Source organism: Mauremys mutica, chromosome 2 (genome assembly GCF_020497125.1).
Source record: "Mauremys mutica isolate MM-2020 ecotype Southern chromosome 2, ASM2049712v1, whole genome shotgun sequence".
Lineage (NCBI taxonomy): Eukaryota > Metazoa > Chordata > Testudines > Geoemydidae > Mauremys > Mauremys mutica.
Genome location: NC_059073.1, coordinates 221,154,125 through 221,174,967, shown reverse-complemented (window position 1 = coordinate 221,174,967; position 20,843 = coordinate 221,154,125). Strand labels below are relative to the sequence as shown.

At 40.0% G+C, this 20,843-nt stretch overlaps 1 protein-coding gene across 8 annotated transcripts in view; it reads left to right on the top strand.

The window, feature by feature from the left end:
* RBMS3 (RNA binding motif single stranded interacting protein 3) overlaps positions 1-20,843 on the top strand; it is a 939,633-nt gene that overhangs the window by 232,052 nt on the left and 686,738 nt on the right. For 5 of the 8 annotated variants that reach the window (XM_045008014.1, XM_045008013.1, XM_045008015.1 and 2 more), the window contains one exon: positions 5,857-6,308. The exons of the other annotated variants lie outside the window; for them this stretch is intronic. In XM_045008014.1, the coding sequence (XP_044863949.1) occupies positions 6,306-6,308 (3 nt within the window). In that variant the 5' untranslated portion in view covers positions 5,857-6,305. The remainder of the gene's footprint in view (positions 1-5,856; positions 6,309-20,843) is intronic. 8 annotated transcript variants of the gene reach the window in all.

The window sequence follows — 20,843 nt, the reverse complement described above, 5'->3', positions numbered from 1 at the left end:
ATTGCTTTTTCCATAGACGCATATGCACAAATATATGCCATTTTTTCAGTGGTTTATAGAAGGATGACCAGATTAAACTACCTTTTTGTCTAGACAGACTCGAGTAGTTGTGCCATGGTACAAGAAAAATGGGAACTGTATTAGAGATCAACTGCTTTTTATGCTGTAAATGGCGCTTTGTCTGTAACTGATTTAAATGACGTTACCCACATGTATGCAAACACTGGGAACAATGTCAATACCTTGCAGGCTCAGTGGGTCATATTTTATGCTTTATATTGGTATAAAGAAATATATCAAAGAAACCTCTAAAATATATGCATGGGTTGTAAAAAGTAACACTATAAAACATCAGGATTTAAAATGCTTGCTGTAAGTGCTCAGTGGGATTATGCTGCCTTCATAAAAAGGCTGCCTGCACAAAGAGCCTAATTCCTGCCTTAAATTAACCTGGGGGGGTGGGCATGTGCTGGTATTCAGTGGCAAAAGCTTATGAATCGCTCCTAGGACATTTGCCCTGTGGATGGAGGAGGAAAATGGTCCATAAAGTTCACAATGAGTCTGAAAAGCAGAAACGTGTGTTGGAGTCCTGTTGAGCTCATTGGCTAAGTTTGGCAGCAGGGAGTCTGTGGTTCATCAGCTCTGCCTTCGTAAATAACAGGGAAAGTTCCTCTCATCCTGTGAGCTTTTTCTTATTTTCTTTTGTTTGCTCCTAGGTTTGATTATTGTAATGGGCAAAGTGCTATTTTTGTGGGGTTGAATTGTATAAAGGATTTCTAAAGAATAGTGTTTAAATAAAATGTGCTCCCCACACCTTTGTATGGAGGGGAGGCTTTGTATGGCAGGGAGAAGAAAAGGATGTGTGGCTTCTTCAGGTTAAGAGGGAAGGGCATGGAAGCAAACCACCTGAGCCGGGGTGGAATGGGAAGTGGCTCAGGTGGGGCCCCTGGCACATGGAAACCTGGGGGAGGGAGCCCCCAGACAGAGTCCCCTTTTATTTTGGACCAGCAGCCCCTATCCTCCCATCCTTTGGGTCAGATTAAGGGAAGGTTTTATGGTTTGCTGTGGGTATACGCTAGTCATCTTTTTGGAGGCTGGGAAGGAATTGTTCCTTTATGGCCCGATTGGCCAAGGTGGAGTGGGTTTTTTGCCTTCCCCTACTGCAGGTTGGGGACTGGATTGAGTAGGTAAGGAGGCTAGGTTCAAGCCGTCACAGTTCATCAAGTGGCAGATACTCACCCAATAGTGGGCCTGGTTCCCTGATAAACTGAAATTGGAAATGGTCTTGGGAGAAGACACTCCCTAAGGGGAGGGAGGGTTGGGGCTCCTAACATCTGGTAAGCAAGGAGATAACCCCCTTTCCCCAGCCCTTAATACTCATACAAGGAGAGGGCAGCAGGGTCCCAGCAACAGGGGTCTGAGGGTGGAGGGCTTACGTCAGCCCATCCCAAATAGGGGAAAATGATGAAAGAAAAAATGGCCCTGTCCTGTGTGACTTATTGCAGGGTATTTCTCAGACGAGTTAATATAGTTTTGGCCTCATTAAACCACATCTCTTGCACCTTGTCTGTCTTCCTGCATGGCTGGGAGACTGTGGTGTTCCATGGATTAAAACCATCAGGTACATTTCTTATGTACCCCATATTCACAGGTTTCCATAAGCTCCTTTTGAGGATGTTTGAATTCTTTTAATGGCATCAGCTTTTCTCATTGTGCCTACTCTGAACAGACTTTCTGCAGGGTCTTCAGTCAGAATATTCACCCTTGTTAGACTTGCTGCAGTCAATGGACCTTCCAGAGAACATGGGAATAATCGGAAATGTGACATGTCCTTGCATAACATACCATAACTCCTTCTCCCCACCCAAGCCATCATTTTATTCCTGCGTGCAGTGAATTGGTGGGTGGGTGGGTGAGTCTTGAAACAATGTGATTTTGTTTTATAAAATGTAATTTGACTGGAATATTTTTGCATTCTTCTCTGTGTTCCAGGAAATAAACACCTAGGTTTATCGTTTCATTTTACTCTGCTTTTAACAACATTTGCACAAGAAAATAAATACTATGCAATATGATGCCTGTTAACTGGGTGTTCATGAGCTGTGATAGATTACTTCTAATGGCTGGTATTTTCCTACTTCATTAAATGTTCTTTGATAGGCTGCTGTTACTTGGAAGAAGGCGCTTCACATTCACCCAAATGAGCAGAATGCATGGAGTGTGTCTTAAAAAGTCCAGTATGTAAGCTTGATTATTAAAAATGCTGGACTATTTCCCTTATACGCTTTCTGTCTCTATCTAGCTGGCCTGATGCCATTTTCATGCCAGTCTCCATGGTAACTTCTTTAAGGATAAAATAACAGAAATGTGAGGAAGCTGCCTGCCCACAAAAAAGCTGCCATGGTCCTGGTGCCAGAGGCCTGACTAGACAGAATCCCAGAACACTGCATTCCAGAAGAGTTATGCAGGTTACTACAGCTGGTTCCATTTAAAGGTGCAGTGTCTCCTTTCCCCCTAGTTGCATTGTTGGAGAATGTCTCCTAACTGGTTTTCTCACATTTAGAAGCTTACATCTATAATTCCTGTGTGTATTGCTTTTTTTCTGTTGGCAGCTTTGGATGATTAACTTTACATTGAAAGTATATTTGTCAAAGACGCATTGGCTCTAAAATGAAACATAACCTGGTAACTAGGGAACTGTACAGGAAAATGTTTACAATTTGCTTCACAGCAATGTAGTATTCAGCCATGGTGATATGCAGCATAATCTAGAGGGTAGGATGCTTGATTGGGAGTCAGGAGACCTAAGCTTTGTTCTCAGCTCTGCCACTGAGTCACTGTGTGACCTTGTACAAGGTCATTTTTAATATTTCTGTACCTCGATGTCCTCAACTATGAAAAGGGGATTATAAAGCACTTTGAGGTCTACAGATCAAAAGTGTTATCTAGGAACTTGGTAGCAGTGGTTGTATTTATTGGTATTGCTGGACTATGGAAACAATGGCTGTCATTACGAGACCATGCCAGGATCTCAGGAAAGGGCCTGTGTTTGCACATCTGCATATTTTATTGGCGGGGAGACTTGGATGTTGTTTTAAAATGAGACTAGTGGCCCCAACAGAGATCAGAGCCATACGTGCATCTAGGAAGGGACAGATCTTTCCCCAGAGTTTATAGGCTAAGTAGGCAAGACAGACAAAGGATGGGATCAGAGTGGTAGTATCTCCATTTTTATAGATGTGGAACAACCCAAGGTCATACAGGGAGTTTGTGGCAGATCGGGGAAATGAACACTGGTCTCCTGAGTCCTTGAATGGTGCTTTAACGCTAAGACCGTCTTTCCTCTCAGAATATTTTTGTTTGGTTTGTTGGGGGTTTTTTTTGTTAAGCTGTAGCTTTAAAATATTTGCATAGGTTCTACTTTGTAGAGAAAGGGTCAGATTATGCTCTCATTTATACCTGTACAACCTCAATGGGAACTGCAAAAAAATCAATTGTTTAGGTGCTTAGTTTGAAAATGCTGTCTCTAGAGCCTTTTGTTATAGCATATTGAAACAATTCAGGAGTCCATGAATTTAGATGACTTTCCTAGTCTCCTTCCTTCATGAAATGTCACAAATTCCTATAGTAAAAGAATGTGGCACTTCAGTGTGCTTGTAGCTGACTGTGCACTGTAACCTTTGAATGTCCTAGGCATGCAGCCTTTGTAAACCACTGCAGCTGGCACCGGACAAAAAGAGTGTTTGATAGGTTATCAGAATTCCACTCTTCACACTGAGTGCCCTTCACAGTAGCTATTAGTGAAATGAGCAGAAGAGGTGGTGAAGTGACCCTTTGCATTCTCTTTTACGGGGATGCATTCTTTCTTAAAATGTAGGAAGCAGCACCCTTGAAGTTGCCCTCATAAATGAGAGAGTACACACTCCTGATATGAATTTATAGAGCCTTTCTGACAACAACTGCCCTCTCATTAGTGTCACTTCTGCTGAAACTCTTCTCAGAATTGGAAGTGTCTTCTATAGGGGTAGTACAATAAATCTGGTGACTTAGCAAACGTTAACTGTAAATATATTTTTAGTAGAAAAAATCACATGTTCCTCTGGGCTGAAGGGTAGATTTTTATTCAAGAAATTTAATTGTGATGGAGTGGGCTAATAAATGTTTCCACGCCATACTGCACGGTACCATTAATTACAGCTATGGTTAACAGAGCGCACCTCTCTGCTGCGTTAACAAATGTTGTGCTATGTGGGATAACATTATGTAGAAAGAGGAAAACTGAGCTGGGTGGAAGTTTTCATTTTGTCATCACTATAAATGGCAGCAAATCAGATTCTGAAGGCAAATGTGTGTGTAATTTGCCGTTTGAATGAAAAGTCCAACTTATTGTGGAGTTCAAATTGGACCGTTTCTTCAGAATCCCAGGTTAGGGGTTGAAACTTATGCTGTATCATTGGGAAAAATCACTTTTCCTAAACTGTCAATTAGTTCTTGCATTTTACCTAGGATCTTGGTGTCATGAGGAGTTAATGATCTCTAAGCTGGTAAGAGGCCAACAAGCAGATCAAAATGTGAAACTTATTTCTCTGACTCTGCTTCCCCACAATAACTATGGGCCAGATTATCCCCTCTTGGGCTGAAGCATACAAGAGGGAGCTGTGGGAGAGGAAATCTCCATGAGGATCTCCCCCATAATGTCTCATCAGAGGGATGCGGTTTGCCCTGATTATAGAACAAGTTGGTGGGCCCACACAGCTAACCCCGGTGTAAAATTGCCAAGATCAGGTTCATCCTCAGAGAAGTTCTCTCTTTCTCATAGAGTTTAAGGTCAGAAGGGACCATTATGATTTTCACTGACTCTGGTCCTCAGTTGACTTCTTCATCTCCTCCCAGCTGCCTGGCAGCGTAACTTCATTGTAGCCACCTTACCAAAGATTCTCCCTGATTGCGGCTGCTCTGTGGGGGGAAAAAAGGTGTATAGCTGTGTCCATCTGTATAATCATTTTTTTTTCTGAGCAATCTCTGTAGGGCCAAGGCAAGATGATGGATATCCCTAGACTTGCCCATGCCTGCCCACTTCTTGCTTTGGTCTCTCTGGATCTCAAGCCCATTCACTGCACAGGTCCTGGATCCAGAAAGGATCCCATGGGTTATTGATGGAGGAGAAGTGAAGGCAATGCTGTAGAAGTGGAAGCTCCTCACATAAGTCTCTTCCTTGCATGTATTTAAAAGGGATGATCTGGGACGAAGTTTGATTTTAAAACTGATTGCCAAAGGCAGCAAGGAAAAGAAAGAGTCTGATATCCTTAACTTAATACCTATGGGCCTGGCATAAACACCTAGATAGATGGAAGGCAACTTTTTTTCTAATATCCTTACTAAGATTTTATTAATGGTAAGAAACTAGCTGTAAATAATAGAATTCCCTTTTGGAATATTTGTTTTACAATGAGTATATTTGTTAGATAATTATATTATGAGTTAATAAATAATGTAGTTAATATTAACAAGATTCTAGTCTGATTATTTTGTACCTATATCTCTTTCATTGTATATCATCTATATGTTTGGAGAAGTGCTTTGGCTGTACCATAGTCTGATCTTTAAGTGCCGCAGTTATGGGGAGAGTTCTCGCTTTGTCTTGCACAGAATTAATGGAAGTTCTCTTTATAGAATGAGTGGAGAATTTAGACCCTTTAGCAATTGGTTTCCATCATCTAGTCAGTTTACCTCATTATACATTTTGCTACATGTTGTGTATATATAGGGTATGGTCATGTAGAAAAACCTATTTTCACCTATTAAGGTCAATGCATAAATCCATGTGCATAATGGTCACGTATCCTTATTCTACAGGCTATAAATATGCCACTGGATACAAAAGAAAAACAGGGAACACCCTGTTGGGATGTCATCCCTAGAGAGAGGAGCCAAGGTGGTATCTGCTTCTGAAACTTCTTCTGTTGCTTCAACTACTAATCCAACGTCTGTTTCTGCTTTGCTGCTGCTTCTGCTACTCTGGGAGATGCTGCTACTTCCAGCCTCTTTGCTTCTGGCCATTCCATACTGTCTTGGGACAATTCAGGGACACTTACAAACTTCTCCGTAAGCAAAAAAGGAAGAAAAGCAATTCCCTGCCTCCATGAAGTAGAACTGCATGAATAGAAGTTAACAGCAGTTATGTCAATCTTCAGCACTTAAGAAAGAAGATACTGGTACAGAGGAGATTTCCATTAACTTTCTTGGCTACTTGTAAATGAGATGTGGATGGACTCTCCAAAGACCTCCACAGGCTTAAGAGGAAGATGGTAACACCACCATGTTCCATACATAAGTGGCCAAATGCTCGCGCACACACGCTCTCTCTCTCTCTCTCTCTCTCTCACACACACACATTTGTCTTGGTTCCAGATGGTAAAGTCATGTGATCCAGCATGACATTCAGAAAAGGAGTAAGACATTGAAAGGCATGATCTGGTTAGTTAGATTAGGGGACCAGGAGTCAAGACCATTCTTCCACTGATTAGCTGCATGACTTTAAAGGACTAGTTCAATCTCACAGTGTCTCTGTTTCCCTAAATGGAAAATGGACATGATGATACCTACTGTGGCAAAGAGTTCCTCAGATAAAAGGTGCTACTGGCAGTGCTGAGTGTTGTTTAGGGTAAATGTCATCTTTTCTATTCACATTGTAAATCCCTCATTATATATTCAACATTCATTCTGTGTTTGGGACTTCATTTAAAATAGTTGGGTGTTCTGCACAAAAAGCCTTGCAAATTTGCAAATGAGATCTCTACTGCAGATGACAGATCAAAGAATCTTAGAAATTAAAGGTAGTAAAGACTACTTAATGTACTGTATCCAGCCTATCTCCCTTCCATTGAAGGATTTTAATCTGTAAAACAACTTCTAATGCAGTGCCTGGATTAGTGTCATTGGTGTTCAGTGTGCTAGAGGCTTCCCTCAGCTTTCCAGCGCCCCACTTTTCCCCAGTCTGGCTAACACTGCCACTTTTAGCCCTCGTTCCTTTTGTTGATAGTCTTCAGACCACATGGCAATGTTTATATCCAATCCAATTTGAATTACTTTTATAAGATTTTGTCATGCCTTGCTAAAATGCAAAAATATTATTTTTACTAAATTCTTGTCGTCCATCTCTTAAAAAAAATCTAGTAAATATAATCGTTTTCCCGTCATGATTTGTTCTTAACAAACGCAGTTGCTTAGTGTTAAAATGGTTCCATTCTCCTTCAGTTGTCAGGGATTCCCTCCTTCCCCTTTAATAGTCTCCATTATTTTGCTAAGAAGTGACATTAGACTTCCCAGTCTTTAAAAAATGGTTATTTACTTTTCTCCATACTTTTGGCTGTTTTTCCATTTTTCCAAAACTTCAAATATACAGGTCAGTTTTTCAAAGCCCTTGAACATGTACTTAAATTCCATTGACTTCAGTGGTCTTACAGTTAAGTATATGATTTAAGGTCTTTGCTGAGTTCAGGCCACATTCATCAATGGTTTGGTAGGTTAATGAGCTAATTCCTTTAATACCATAAAATGCATGTCACCTAGACTTGTATGCAGTTTGGATCATAGAGGAGACTCTTGTCTTTAGTTTTAGGTTTTTGGGTAAACCATAAATGGAATAATGTATAAATTAACTACTACTTCCTTCTGGGATTTTTCGGAACGTGTTTATTGTGAAATCCAGTCTTGGATTCTTAAAACTCCATCAGCCTTGCAAGAAATGTCCTGAATTCCATTGAGCAACATTGATGATCCTGTGAAACACTTTCCACCTATTTTGTATTAAGGGAATTTTAATGCTCAGTTGAACAGACTACTTGTATCATGTAGTCTTTTTATATTAAGAATATTGTGATGCTTTGTCATTCTCGTTAGATTTGAGTTGAACCACTGTTCCTTAAACCATGAAATCAATGGGACCAGAGTTTTGCTTTATGATCTGTGACACAGCCTCCCTTCAGTATCATGCTGCTTTGTTGCTCTGCATGAACTTCAATAGGAGTTTTTACTTAAGACTCAGAATTTAGTGCATTGACTTTAATAACTATATTGCTCAAATAGGAAGTGCTGAATTCTATAGCTGTGATTTGTTTTGTACCTTTTGTGGTGAAAAATGAATGCTGTTGAAGCATCTGTGTAAAAATCATGTTGTGGCAGTTTGTTTTACTTATCTTAAGTGGCTCTTTCTGGGATTTGTCTTTATTTTGGTGATGAGATTCATCCATTTTAATGATTTTGTGGTCTTTTACATTAGAAGAACAGATTTTCTTTGAAAAAATGAATTTGCCAGTATTTTGTATTGGAAAGTGATTTTTCCATCTGACCGCTCGTATTCCAGTACTGATGAAAATTGCAGCCATTAAGTGAAAGGCTGCTGTGTTATCAGCTCCACTAGCATTTTCCTACTAGTTTATTGTCACTGACCAGAATACTTTTACTCTCCAATTATTATCTATTTATTTCTTTTTGCTTTTTGGGGGAAGAAAAATAAAATTAAATCTACCAGTGTTCTCTTGTAATAGACTGAAAAGAGCTCTTATTGTCAAAATTAGCTTGTATATTGCCATTCAGTCAACCATGTCTTCCTCATAAATTAATATGCTTTAATAAACAAATAAGGTCCCTCCCTGCCCTCTGCATTGTCTGCAAAGATCGCAGTTTCTGCCTCGGGAAAAGAGAAAACGCTGTGTTCAGGAAACCCAATCTGTCTTTATTTCTGAAAAAAAAATGTTTTAAAATGTTACATTTTCCAGCTTTGCATACTGTAGTTAAGACAAAGTGTGTGAAAGAAAAGGAACTGTAAGAATGTTAATATGGCTCTGATTGCTGAAACATATGGAGCCAATCATTGGCACTGCCACAACACAACTGGGACTGGAAATTAGCATTTGTGTCAGACAAATATGGGGCATTTCTTTGTGCGTTATGAAAGAATTGTGCTTTCTCTTTTTTTTTTTTTTTTTTTTTTAGAAATACTTTTTTCCCCAGCAACCTAACCTTTCCTCAAAATTGGGAAGGAAGCTTATATTCAGTATTGCTGTATTGACTTTGTTTCTCTGTCTTTAAAAAAAGCAGGAAGAAAGATTTTTAGCCAGCATCTTGTTTACAAACAGTGAAAAATGTAAGGGTCACTCATTTACTCTGCAGGACCTAGAATTTAATAATCTTTCATTGACTCTAGTTTTGCATGTATTCAGAGGAGGTTTTGACTAAAATGTAAGTGAAAAGGTGCTTTTACCTGAGAGGTACCCTGTCAGGTTGCATTTTCTTATTATATTTGGGGCTATGGTTTTTTTTTTCTATAGTCTTGGCTGTGTATTTCCAGTGGATGATGACTAAATTATCCCCAATTTTTAACTGATAGTTCATTGCCTTGCAGCTCATGAAAATAACATGGTAATTCTTAAAAATAAATAAATAAAGCACCAGAGAAGTGGTGCTACATTTTAAGTTACTTGAATGAGTTGAAATCCTTTCTGCATTACTTGTTTTGGTTTTTCCCTCCTTCCCTGTACTCAAGCTGAAAATTGTTCTTAATGGAGACAGTACTTATTTTTCACTAACATTCTGTGTTTTTTCACAGTTTTGTGTTCTGTCACAAATTTGTAAATAACCATTTAAAAACAAGCTTTTAGAGATTTGCTTTACTTCCTTTTAGCCCCGATCCCGCAACAATTACATGTTTGAGTAAATTGGTGTTTGCACAATGGCTTGCATGCCTAGTTATTTGGAACTTTTTTGCAGGATCAGGGCCATAGTTTGCAAAAATCTTGTGAAGAATATGTGAAAATGAAATCTTCCCTTCTCCATTTGTCTTTATTTAGCAACATTTTCCCTCTGAGTTTCTAATAGAACCAGTTCAACATAACTACTGTTTGTTTACCAGTCATCAGTATCTTGGATGTCAGCAGCTCTGGCTAGTGTTTATTAACTTCTTTGTGTAAAGTGACAGGAGAGTGTTCATACATAGGTTTGTTTTCTTTATTTTTGGTGTCACACACACATTTTAACCATTATCTTTAGGGAGGGGGGATTTCCATTTCTTGGCAATTTGAAGTATTTATTTTCTTTAGATTTAAAATAGATAAAGAATCCATATACAGGCTTTTAATACCCTGCAAATTATTTAAAATCAAACAAGAACAGAATACAATGCAATCAGCTCAACTCTTCTACCAAACAACAGTACATAATGAAATAGCATCACGCCCGTATGTCAGCTTGTACCTCAATCTCCCTTCCTCATTCAAAAGCCAGGTGCAGTGTGCCTTAAAAGTCTGCAAATCCATGCTGTTACAGAAGGGCATTCCACTCTGTTGGGGCTCTTACAAAGAGTGTCCTTCCACTTCCCTCTTTTATATCAAGGGGATCAAGAATCAGAACCTTTGACTGCAACTGTGGCATTGTATCGCATATTTAATGGACATTCAGAATTGGGAGAGCATAACGACTTCAAGTCCATCATGTTTTTAGCTTAAACTCCGCCCCTTTTTGGAGTGGTTACAGAGGTGATTAAGCACCCTGATTTAAAAAAAAACAAAGACAGTCATGGCACCAAATGCCATGATATCACATTTGCAAGATGTAGGGTTTGAACCATTATCACAGAGCAGCGCTTGTTTGTTTATAACGGTTAGTTGGAGGATGACATTGGGGAGGCACTGAACATGAGCAATGACTCTCTGGGTCTAATTTTCCTCTTGCTTCTGGAAATATCTCTGTTGAATTGAGTGGAATTACTTCAGTTTTAAACCAATGTGAAAAGAAAATAAGGCTTGGGCTCTCTTCATCAGTAGATCTCAAAGCACTTTACAAAGGAGGTCAGTATCATTATCCCCATTTAACAGATGGGGAAACTGAGGCACAAAGAGGTGAAGTGATTTGCTCAAGGTCACCCAGCAGGCCAGTGGCAGAGCCAGGAATAGAGTTCTAGTCCAGTGCTCTGTCCACAAGGCCACACTGTTCTCCTGTGGGGTATTGGAATGCACTAAAGAGCTCCCCAAAGGGATACCTCAGAAGGGCCTCTGTCTGTTGGGAACAGAATTCATGGTCCATCATGCCAAAAATCAACCCAGTTTCCATTCAATGGACCCTTTAAAACATTGTGGCTCCACTTTGGGGTCCCCCTTTCTTCTCCAGTGGCAGCATTGCACTGTTTACTCTAGTAACTCCTGCACGTCTTGTGTGATGGGTGGGCAGAATCATGGAGAGACCAGAATCCATGGAAGACTTCTCCAGCAATTGTGGCATTGACCCTTTAAAGTTCATTTCTACACCAAACCTGGTGGTTCTGAAGACTACTTGGTTGTTGCATTGCTGCCACACACAAGAGGAAGTCACTCCCATGCCCACATAGTGCCATGCAACAATGAGTCAGGATTTGAAGAGGAAAAATAACTTTATTTAAATCTTAAACATTTTTGCTTAAATTTAAACATCATAAATGGATGTTGCTGACAGATCAAACCAATATTAAATATGAGGGGCAGAGTAATATCCTGACTCTGATACTAGAACCTCCATGCTACAGTTAGAAGCATTTAAGTTAGTGAGGGGAAATTTAACAACTTCATTATGCAAATTATTCTATTCCCATGTAGTAACAGTAAAAAGTCAGAAGTGCTGTATTCTTAAACATGTCTTTGCATTTTATAGTATATTAGCATAAATTAAGGCTTTTTTTGTTACTTGAAGAATCTTTTCGTGCTGCAGAGAGATTTAGTTGTGACTAATTATCGTTTAAGACTATTTTTCTGTCTTTAATGAAAAATCTCCTCCAATCTGGTCTTATTGTTGTGCTTGGTCTGTTGACAAAGTAAAGAGCTGAAGAAGAAAATCTTTCATTTTGTAAAATGCGTAAGGAGAATATAAAATGCAAAGCACTAGTTTTTCCTTCAAAATTAGCATTAGCCATATGCAATGAATAGTGAAGCAAAACCCTTGAAATTAATTTGAAAATAGATCCTTTTAATGTTGCTAGGCTATTTGTTAAATTAGGACACAAGGAAACAAATACTTGAAACCTAAATAAAAACATTTATCTTCAACTTAGTAGTTAAACACAGAGGGCCAGATCCTCAGCTGGTGTAAGTTGGTATAGCTTCATTGAAGTCTTGGAGCTGTGTTGATTTACACTTGCTTTGTTGAGGTCCAATAGAGGTATGCCAGTTCTTACCAGCTGAAGTGCTGTCCCTGGGAGCACAGCAGCGATTGCAGGCAGGATGTGTGAGAGGACAGCTACCTTCTGAAGTTAACAATACAACATATAATACAGAGGTGGCCAAACTGACTGACCCTCTGAGACACATATACAATCTTCAGAAGTTCAAGAGCCAGGGCATGCTGACGGGCCTCAGGGCTTCGGCCCCACAGGGGGCACCTCCCCGCTGGGCAGAAGCGAGAGGCGACTTGCTGGCCCTGCTTGGTCACATGGTGCCACCGGACCCCCCCATCCCTGCATGGCAGCTGCTGGAGCCGGCAAGCTGGGAGCTGCAGCTGTGGGGAGAGGACGCGGTAAACAGCTGGAAATTGCAGGGAGAGTTCCTGCTTTTGCTGCTGCCTCTCCCCATGGAACTAAAGCAGCGACCCCTCCCTGCAGTTCTCAGCTGTTTGCCGCTGCCTCTCCTCGCAGAGCTAACATCTGGGAGCTGGAGGGAGGGGGCTGCTGAGGGGGCTGCTGAGGGTATAGGGGGCATGACTCAAGCTGTTGGGGGGGCTGAACCTTTAAATTATGCCCCACCCCACTCAGCAGGCACCAGTCATCTCTGGCAGAACCCCTGAGCTCCCTCCACCCCCAGTCTGGAAAGCAGAGAATGGGGGCGGTGAGGGGGTAAAAGAGCCACATGCAAATCGCGAGCCACGGTTTGGCTACCCCAATATTACAATTAACCAAGAAACTGCAATTACTGTGGCCCAATTTTCTCTGTAAGAAATAGATGCTTCAGTAAACTAGATACATAGCCACAAATTAGAGAAAGGCCTGACTTGCAAAATTTGGATCCAATCTTCCCCAAAATTCCATGATGTTCAGCTCCAGGGTTTTGATACTTTCCCCCCATTGGAAGAATATTTTCTATGTCAACATAACCAAAGTAATTTAAAAAACCAACACTTCTGCCTGGAGCTTCTAGGCACTTTCTGTCTGACAAATTTATTCTCTTCAAAAGGAGAAGAAAGATGATGAGATCCTGTGAAGTTCTCTTGAAAATGGCATCTGACCTTAAAGTTAGGACTTCAGTAGGTAGTCTCATATCATGTACTGTAAATAAACAACAAAGGATCAAAAGACCCAAGTTACACTGATACAAACTATGCACTCTGTACAGTAGTTTGTATTGATTACATCATCCTTTAAATCGGCAGACATCTGACACTTTAATCAGCTATTCCCAAGTTGTACATCAATTTTTTGTCACACCAGCTTCACTTCCAGTATAGACACAGTACAAAAGCACTGAAAGATGCTTTAGAAAAATACTCGAAAGGTTTTATGACTTGCTTTTGGGGCAAGGGTCACTACTCCTTTGATGTTTTCTTTTTTTCCCCTGGCATGGTTCATTAAATTTCCTGAAAGGAGGTTGTATATTGTGCACATAAATGAAATAGTGTTAACAAGGTCTCATAATTTAACATGAGTAACAGATACAAAAAAAAAAGCCCTAACATCGAATGCAGTCATTTCCAGCTATCCAAGAAGAGCATGAGAAATTGTAAGGCTGGGGGCTTTAAAGATCGTGAATCAATTCTTTAAAATATATTATACAAGTGAATTTCAGTTTATTTGAGCCATATGTGTTTATATAATATTTATTTGTAATGGCTAGTTGCGTCATTGTGATGATGGTAGAAACGGGGTTCCTACCTGGAACTTTATCGTAACTCAGTGACAGTATCTGCACAGTGTATATGGATGCTGAGGAACCATTTTTCTGATGTCCATGGCATTTCAGTAACTGTGGTACTGTAGGCTTATCAAAGCTACTAGTGGCTGTAGAATTTGACAATAAGAATATACTTTGTCTTCCCTGTGTGTAGGGTGACCAGATGTCCCGATTTTATAGGGACAGTCCCGATTTTGGGGTCTTTTTCTTATATAGGCTCCGATTACCCTCCCATCTCCTGTCCCCATTTTTCACACTTACTGTCTGGTCACCCTACTTGTGTGTATAGGGATGTGCACGTATAAATGTTTGAGTCATATCTTTTACAGCTGCTCAAAAATCAAGAAAATGATTATGTAAAACATTTCAAAGTTGTTTCCATTTCACAGGGTTAGAAATGGATCCATTTTTTTGGCAGAATTTTTCACCTTTTTAACCTAAAAAATCAAAATCTTAATCTGTCATTTTTACATCATTATCAAAAAAATTTGCTTGTTGAAAACCCAACGTTTCATTAAACAGAAATATTGTATGATTTCAACAAAAAGTTTAAGTACCTATTTAAAAAGTCTCAGAAAATTTCATGAAAAGTGGAAGATCTCAGTGTTGACAATTTTTTTGTGGAAAGTTTCTCATTTCATTTCAAAAGGCAGTTTTACAATAATAAAACTTTCTAAATTTCAATCAGCTGCAATAGGTACATAGATATATTAAAGTGTTCACACGCCAACCCTAACCAAATAATGTATATACAGGTGATGGTACATTGTGGTGCAGGACTCTGAGTCACCAGGTTACCCTCCTGTTTCAGGGAAAGAGAGACTTGCTGAGAGAGCTCCCTGACGCAACCAGCTTGTTAGCCACCAAAACAGTCTTCTCAGAGCTCTACCAGCCCTTTGCTTTGCAGGGTAACAATAGGTACACACCACAATCTCCTCCAAAAGCATCCCACTCTAGTATCCAGCCCATGTCACTGGACCCTCTCAATAATTACTGGGTTCACTCTTCCCAAGGGAACCATACACCCAAAGCTTGGGCAGTACAACTCAGGATCAGGTCCTTTATAACATCACTGCATGGAGATATATTTATAGTGAGACAATCATAGGTTAATTATTAAAGATTAAGACTTAAGAGATACTTAGTAAGGATAATGGAAACAAATGGTGGTGTTATGTAAGTATAACATGCTTCTTAGAGTCTAAACTTAACTTTAACAAGCTAAAATTCTTGTATAAAATAGTTTCTCACCTAAAGCTTTCTTCCAGCATCACCGGTGCACATGGCTTGATGCAAAAAATGCTGTCCCTTCTGCTCCCTCAGTGATGAATAAAGATCATAGAATCATAGAATATCAGGGTTGGAAGGGACCTCAGGAGGTCATCTGGTCTAACCCCCTGCTTAAAGCAGGACCAATTCCCAACTAAATCATCCTAGACAGGGCTTCATCAAGCCAGGCCTTAAAAACCTCTAAGGAAGGAAATTCCACCACCTCCCTAGGTAATCCATTCCAGTGCTTCACTACCCTCCTAGTGAAAAAGCTTTTCCTAATATCCAACCTAAACCTCCCCCACTGCAACTTGAGACCATTGCTCCTTGTTCTGTCATCTAGTACCACTGAGAACAGTTTATATCCATCCTCTTTGGAACCCCCTTTCAGGTAGTTGAAAGCAGCTATCAAATCCCCACTCAAGATGTGTCCTTTTGACTTTCCCTTATATTCCCCCAAAGTCACATTTTTGTCACCAGAGTCAGTAACCCCTAATGTTTGTTTTCCAGTGCCTGGTGACTTCATGTTGACTTCACATCCTCATGTTGATGTTGTATGCAAATAAGTATCCATTGTGTTGGCTTACAATGTTTAATTGACATTTGACAGAGAGACCCTCCTTATCTCCTGCCTGGAGGACCTCAGCTGTTTGTCAGCTCTTCCTGGAATGTAGGTTTTAAAACATACGTTCAGTACATATGCACAACTTCTTAAATATCATCCACTTTTCTAACGGCTGGTAACCTGACCCCCAATCCCCGTCCCGCCTTGCCTCTTCCCCCAGTCCCCACCCACTGCTGCACTTCTGACCCCTCCCCTCCCCCCCCACCCGTGCCCTGTCCTTGTCACTCGCTCCTCTCCCTCTGTTGCTCGCTGAATCATCTCCTGCAGGTAGGAGGCAGCCCCAGCTGAGCAGGGGCTGGCAAAGGTTAATGACCTGGTACCTTCCCCTGCCTCATGGTAACTAGACTTTTGGTTTGGGTGCCATTTAGGGTTGCCAGATCTCTTTTTCAACTGGATTTTCTGTTCGAAAACTGGGCATCTGGTAACCCTAAGTGGCATCCAGACACAGAAGCCAAAAACTAGACTGTCCAGGTAAAACCCAGATAGGTGGCAACCCTATCCGTACGTACATCACACGATGATTATAAGGATCAGTATGGTCATGGCTTCCATTTAAGATCTCATGACATTCTTTATAGATAAATACTGATAAATAAATAGTAGTGAGTTTGTGAGGCCTGATAGGAGTAGCTGTTATAGAACAGTGAACCTTTGCCATTTGGCATTGAGGAGTTCTTGGGGTCACAACATGTGTTTTTCAGAAGAGTGAGACCATACAGAGCCTTGTGCTCCCCTCACTTGAGGGGAGAGCAAAACAAAATAGAAAGGGTCAGAGAGGCTGCAAAAAGGGGGATGATCAGAGGATCATGGCTTTTTCTGTTCCTTTTCCTTCCTTCAAGCTCACAGATGCTCCTCTTAGCAACTGGAGCTCAGAGGATGAGAGAACTGAGGGGGATGGGAGAGGCAATAGCGTTGAACAAGCACTCTGTGGTTTTCACCACAGCAGAGAATGTAGTTCATAGTAGCAACATCATATTTGCCAGGTACTTTATCACTGAATTCGTTCTTTTGGTGCTCTGTGAGGTATGTACATACTACTCTCCAGTTACAGGTAAGCCGGGCCATTCTGAATCCCATTCCCCTCCTCCGCTCACTACTTGATGTATCCCCAAATGTGAGCCTTCTCTCTCTCACTCTAAATACATAAAACTGGGCTGTGGGTTTTCATAGTAATAACATGTGGCTGCTTTTAGCTCATATCTTCCATTTTAAAAGCATTGTTTGAGGTCCAATCTCCAGAATAAGTGTTTTAAAGGCAAACAGAAAATCTTGTGAAAATGCTTCATTCAAGGGAATGGAGGCTTTTGAACTAGAAGACAAAAAACCTGTCTCCTATCTTCCCCCATCACTTTGGTCCAATCTTTTTCTTTTCTTCTCTCCTCTGTTTCCCTGTTTCTTATATTTCACGTTTATTCCTTTGAAGATTATCTACTATTTGTGAACTTAAATTTTGTTTGTTCTGCATTCAAGATTAAAAAAAAAAGTGTGAGGGGGAGGGTGGAATCAGAGTCCTGAACTTTATATTCCGTAACAAAAGGAAAAGTAAATAAAGTACTTGGTATAAATGAATGCTAGGCTGTCTCATTTTACAAATTGATAACATGCAATACAGTAATCAAACTATTAAAACCTTTTTCCTCACATCTAATCTTTAGTATATTAGAAATACCAAATTGTAATAATAATTTGGACAACAGGTTAACCTGAACATAACTCTTGAATATATAGACACTAAAATGGTAGTCAATTGATTTATCAATTATTAGTCTCATTTTATATATAACATACCCATAGTTTATACAAATTTTCTCTGGCGCTGGTGAATTGTGTTTTTCAGTAGGTTTTATCTTCATTTTGCCACTGGTGTAATGTGTGCTCTTTTGATACCATTAGTAGACTTCGGGTCAGCTTTCTGCTCACCCTATACATAGCGTTCTGTTACTCTAAATCAGTGTCAGAGAATTGGTCTCATAGGTTCATTCCCAGCTAGTTAAACAGTTGCCTGCTTGGAATCTATGAAATGGTGGATCAATGCCCAGAATTGGTGGGGGGTAGAGGGGGGGAGAGAGAGAGAGACAGACAGACACACACACACACACACACACGTAGTTCTATACTTTGTTCGAGTGTGGGTGGTCACACACAGAGCAGATCTGATGTAGATCTGGATTAATTTTGTCTAAAAATTAAAGAAAATAGTAGTATATGCAGCACTTTTTTCTTGTAAGACTTGCAAATAATGGCTTCAAAGAACTATTCAGTTTTCTGCTATAGATAATCCTTGAGAGGAATTTTAAGATCTCAGGTCCAATGTGTAGAACTTGAAGTGTAAACTTGCAAGTGTTTCTCATTGAAAAAGTTGTGCAACAGAGATATGAGCTTATTTGGTTTAATCCATTTATTTGATATAGAAATATCGAGAATCATAACTGTTAAAAGTTCAGTAGTGTGACTTCCTGGAAAAGTGGTTGTTAATTTGTTTGTGATCCAAAGTTAGTGTCTTTGGGTAAAGTTTCAAAAGCACTGAAGCCTCAATTTCAAAAGTAACATAGGAACTTAGGGGTCTAAGTCTGATTTGAAAGTCAATGCCCACATGATTTTTGTAAATTGGGATTTAGACCTATAAGCTCCTTTTATCTTTTTGGAAACTCAACAAGCTGATTCTCTTTCTCTGTTCATACCATATAATATGCATATTTTTATATGATCTATTATAGATCAAGTATGTCTGTAAGAAGTAGTGAAGACACTTGTAGGAGGTATGTCACTTGGTGAAGGACATTTATTTTTATCAAGTTGACTCAGCCAAAGGTTGAAGGTTGATGAAAGGTGTATATAATAAGAGTTTAGACTGAATGCAGTTGGTTTAGTTGTACTAGGTGACTTTTGTACTCTCAGGTATTTGAATTGCTTAGAGAACCATCTGCATGGAAAATTAAAAAGCCTTGCTGGACGGAACGTAAGAGCATCAGCGATGAATTAATCTCACTTACATGAAAACCAGATCTAGCTTTCTGAGCTTGCTTTGAGGCATTCAATAGAGACTTTTGTGTGTCACTGAGATGAAGGAGCAAGCAGCTCAATGGATAGAGTGAAGAGATGAGGTGACAAAGGACACATTTTTACCTTGTACTGCTCTTTAAGGAGCAAGAGCCTCTGTTCAAATAGCTCTGGATCATAGGAATGCACATGGAGAATTGTAGCATGGTTTAATGGAGGCTATAAGTAGATATCTGAAATTAAATTTCTTTAGTATTAGAAAAAAAGTGGCCCCAAAGAACTCTCTGGATTACTTGAATGCTATGAATGTAATGCTAGTTGAAGCCTGTTTTAATTATATTGTTTAAAGTGCTGCTTAGCGTTCACCATATATCTGGATTCATGACTCTCTCTGGAATCAAGGCAGATTGGTCAATGTGAATTGATAGTAGTGGTTGGACTAGAGATAGTTGGTTTGCAAAGATTTCTGCCAATATTTGATTGTCTAGATTAATATTGGTTGATATGATCAATGGATTTTTAATCTTTCTTACTGAGTGCATTTGTATTGCCTTCCAAAAAGGAATTGGACAATTTCCCCGTTTAAAGGAGTCATGGGGCATCTGAAGTATTGAAGGCACTAGAAGATCCTGAGAAAACTTACTCAGCTCACTGCTAAAGCTGTCCAACAATGGACATGTGTCAAATGGGTGTTCTGATAGCATTTTGAAACTCATTTGTTGACCCTTCCACTTTAATTGTACTTTTTGTTTCAGTCATCTGAAGATTATTGAATTATCTAAAAATCTGTATTTCTGCTGACTCGAAAACTCCATCTTGCAGCTGGATTCTGCATAGAAGAGGGGAGGGGGTTTCTACCCTCAAGAGAGAGTCTATTTAAGCCCCTGGAAACCCCTCCATTTTGTCTTCAGCTGACTCAAGAGGTAGCCTCTACACCCCCAAAGGATAACTGAAAGAAACTGGAACAAAGGACAGTAACTACAGGGGTGAGAGTGATTGCTGGACCCAGACTAGAAGGAGGCTAGTCTGTAAAAGAAACTTAATGGAATATCTCTGAGGGTGAGATTTTATTAAATATAAAAGTGGGATTTAAGTGGTTCCAAGTAGTAACAGACAGAACAAAGTGAATTACCAGGCAAAATAAAATAAAACACACAAGTCTAAGCCTAATACAGTAAGAAAGTGATTACAGATGAAATCTCACCCTCACAGATGTTCCAGCTTCTTTTACAAGCTTTACAGCTGCAATATGGAGTTTTGGAGTCACATGGGCAAGTCACAGGTCCATGCGTGACTCAGAACTTTACAGGCTGAGCTACATTCCCAGGAGAGCTCAGATGTGGATTGGCATCTCTCAACGTTCATTGTTGGCTTAAGTGTTTCTTGATTGGGCACTTACTGAGAATAGTCTTTTCTCAAGAAGCTGACCAACTGCTTCACTGAGGCTACTTAAAATCCAACAAGGACATAGCCAATATCCATAACTTCGATTACAAAATGATACCTGCATGTAAAAAGGATGAATATATCCAGTGGATCATAACCTTTGCAGAGATATGTTACATGGCATATCTAGCATAAAACATATTCCAGTTATGTCATATTTACACTCATAAGCATATTTCTATAAAGCATTATGGGGCACAATGTCACACCCCCCTGCTGGACACTCATCAGGCTGCTGTGTCTGGATCCAGACCCCTGCCTGCCAGCCAGAATCCAGGCCCCTGCCTCTGAGCCCACCGAATCTGAGCAGCATCCAGACACTGCCTCTGGCTTCTCAGGAACACTGCTGGCATGCAGACACCCAGCCTTATTCTTGAGAGTGGGATCCTGTGGTCCAGCTGCCTGAGGCTCCATCCTCATAGATTTAAAGTTTTAATCTTTCAGGGACACATTACAGCAAGGAACTCGGAAGCTTTGCGAAGTGACTTCTCACACACACTCACTCTCACTCACACCCCTGATTCATAGACACATAGCAGATCTATACAAAACCAATAAAACCTTCATGCAAAAACCTTCACTTCAGTGTCTCCACC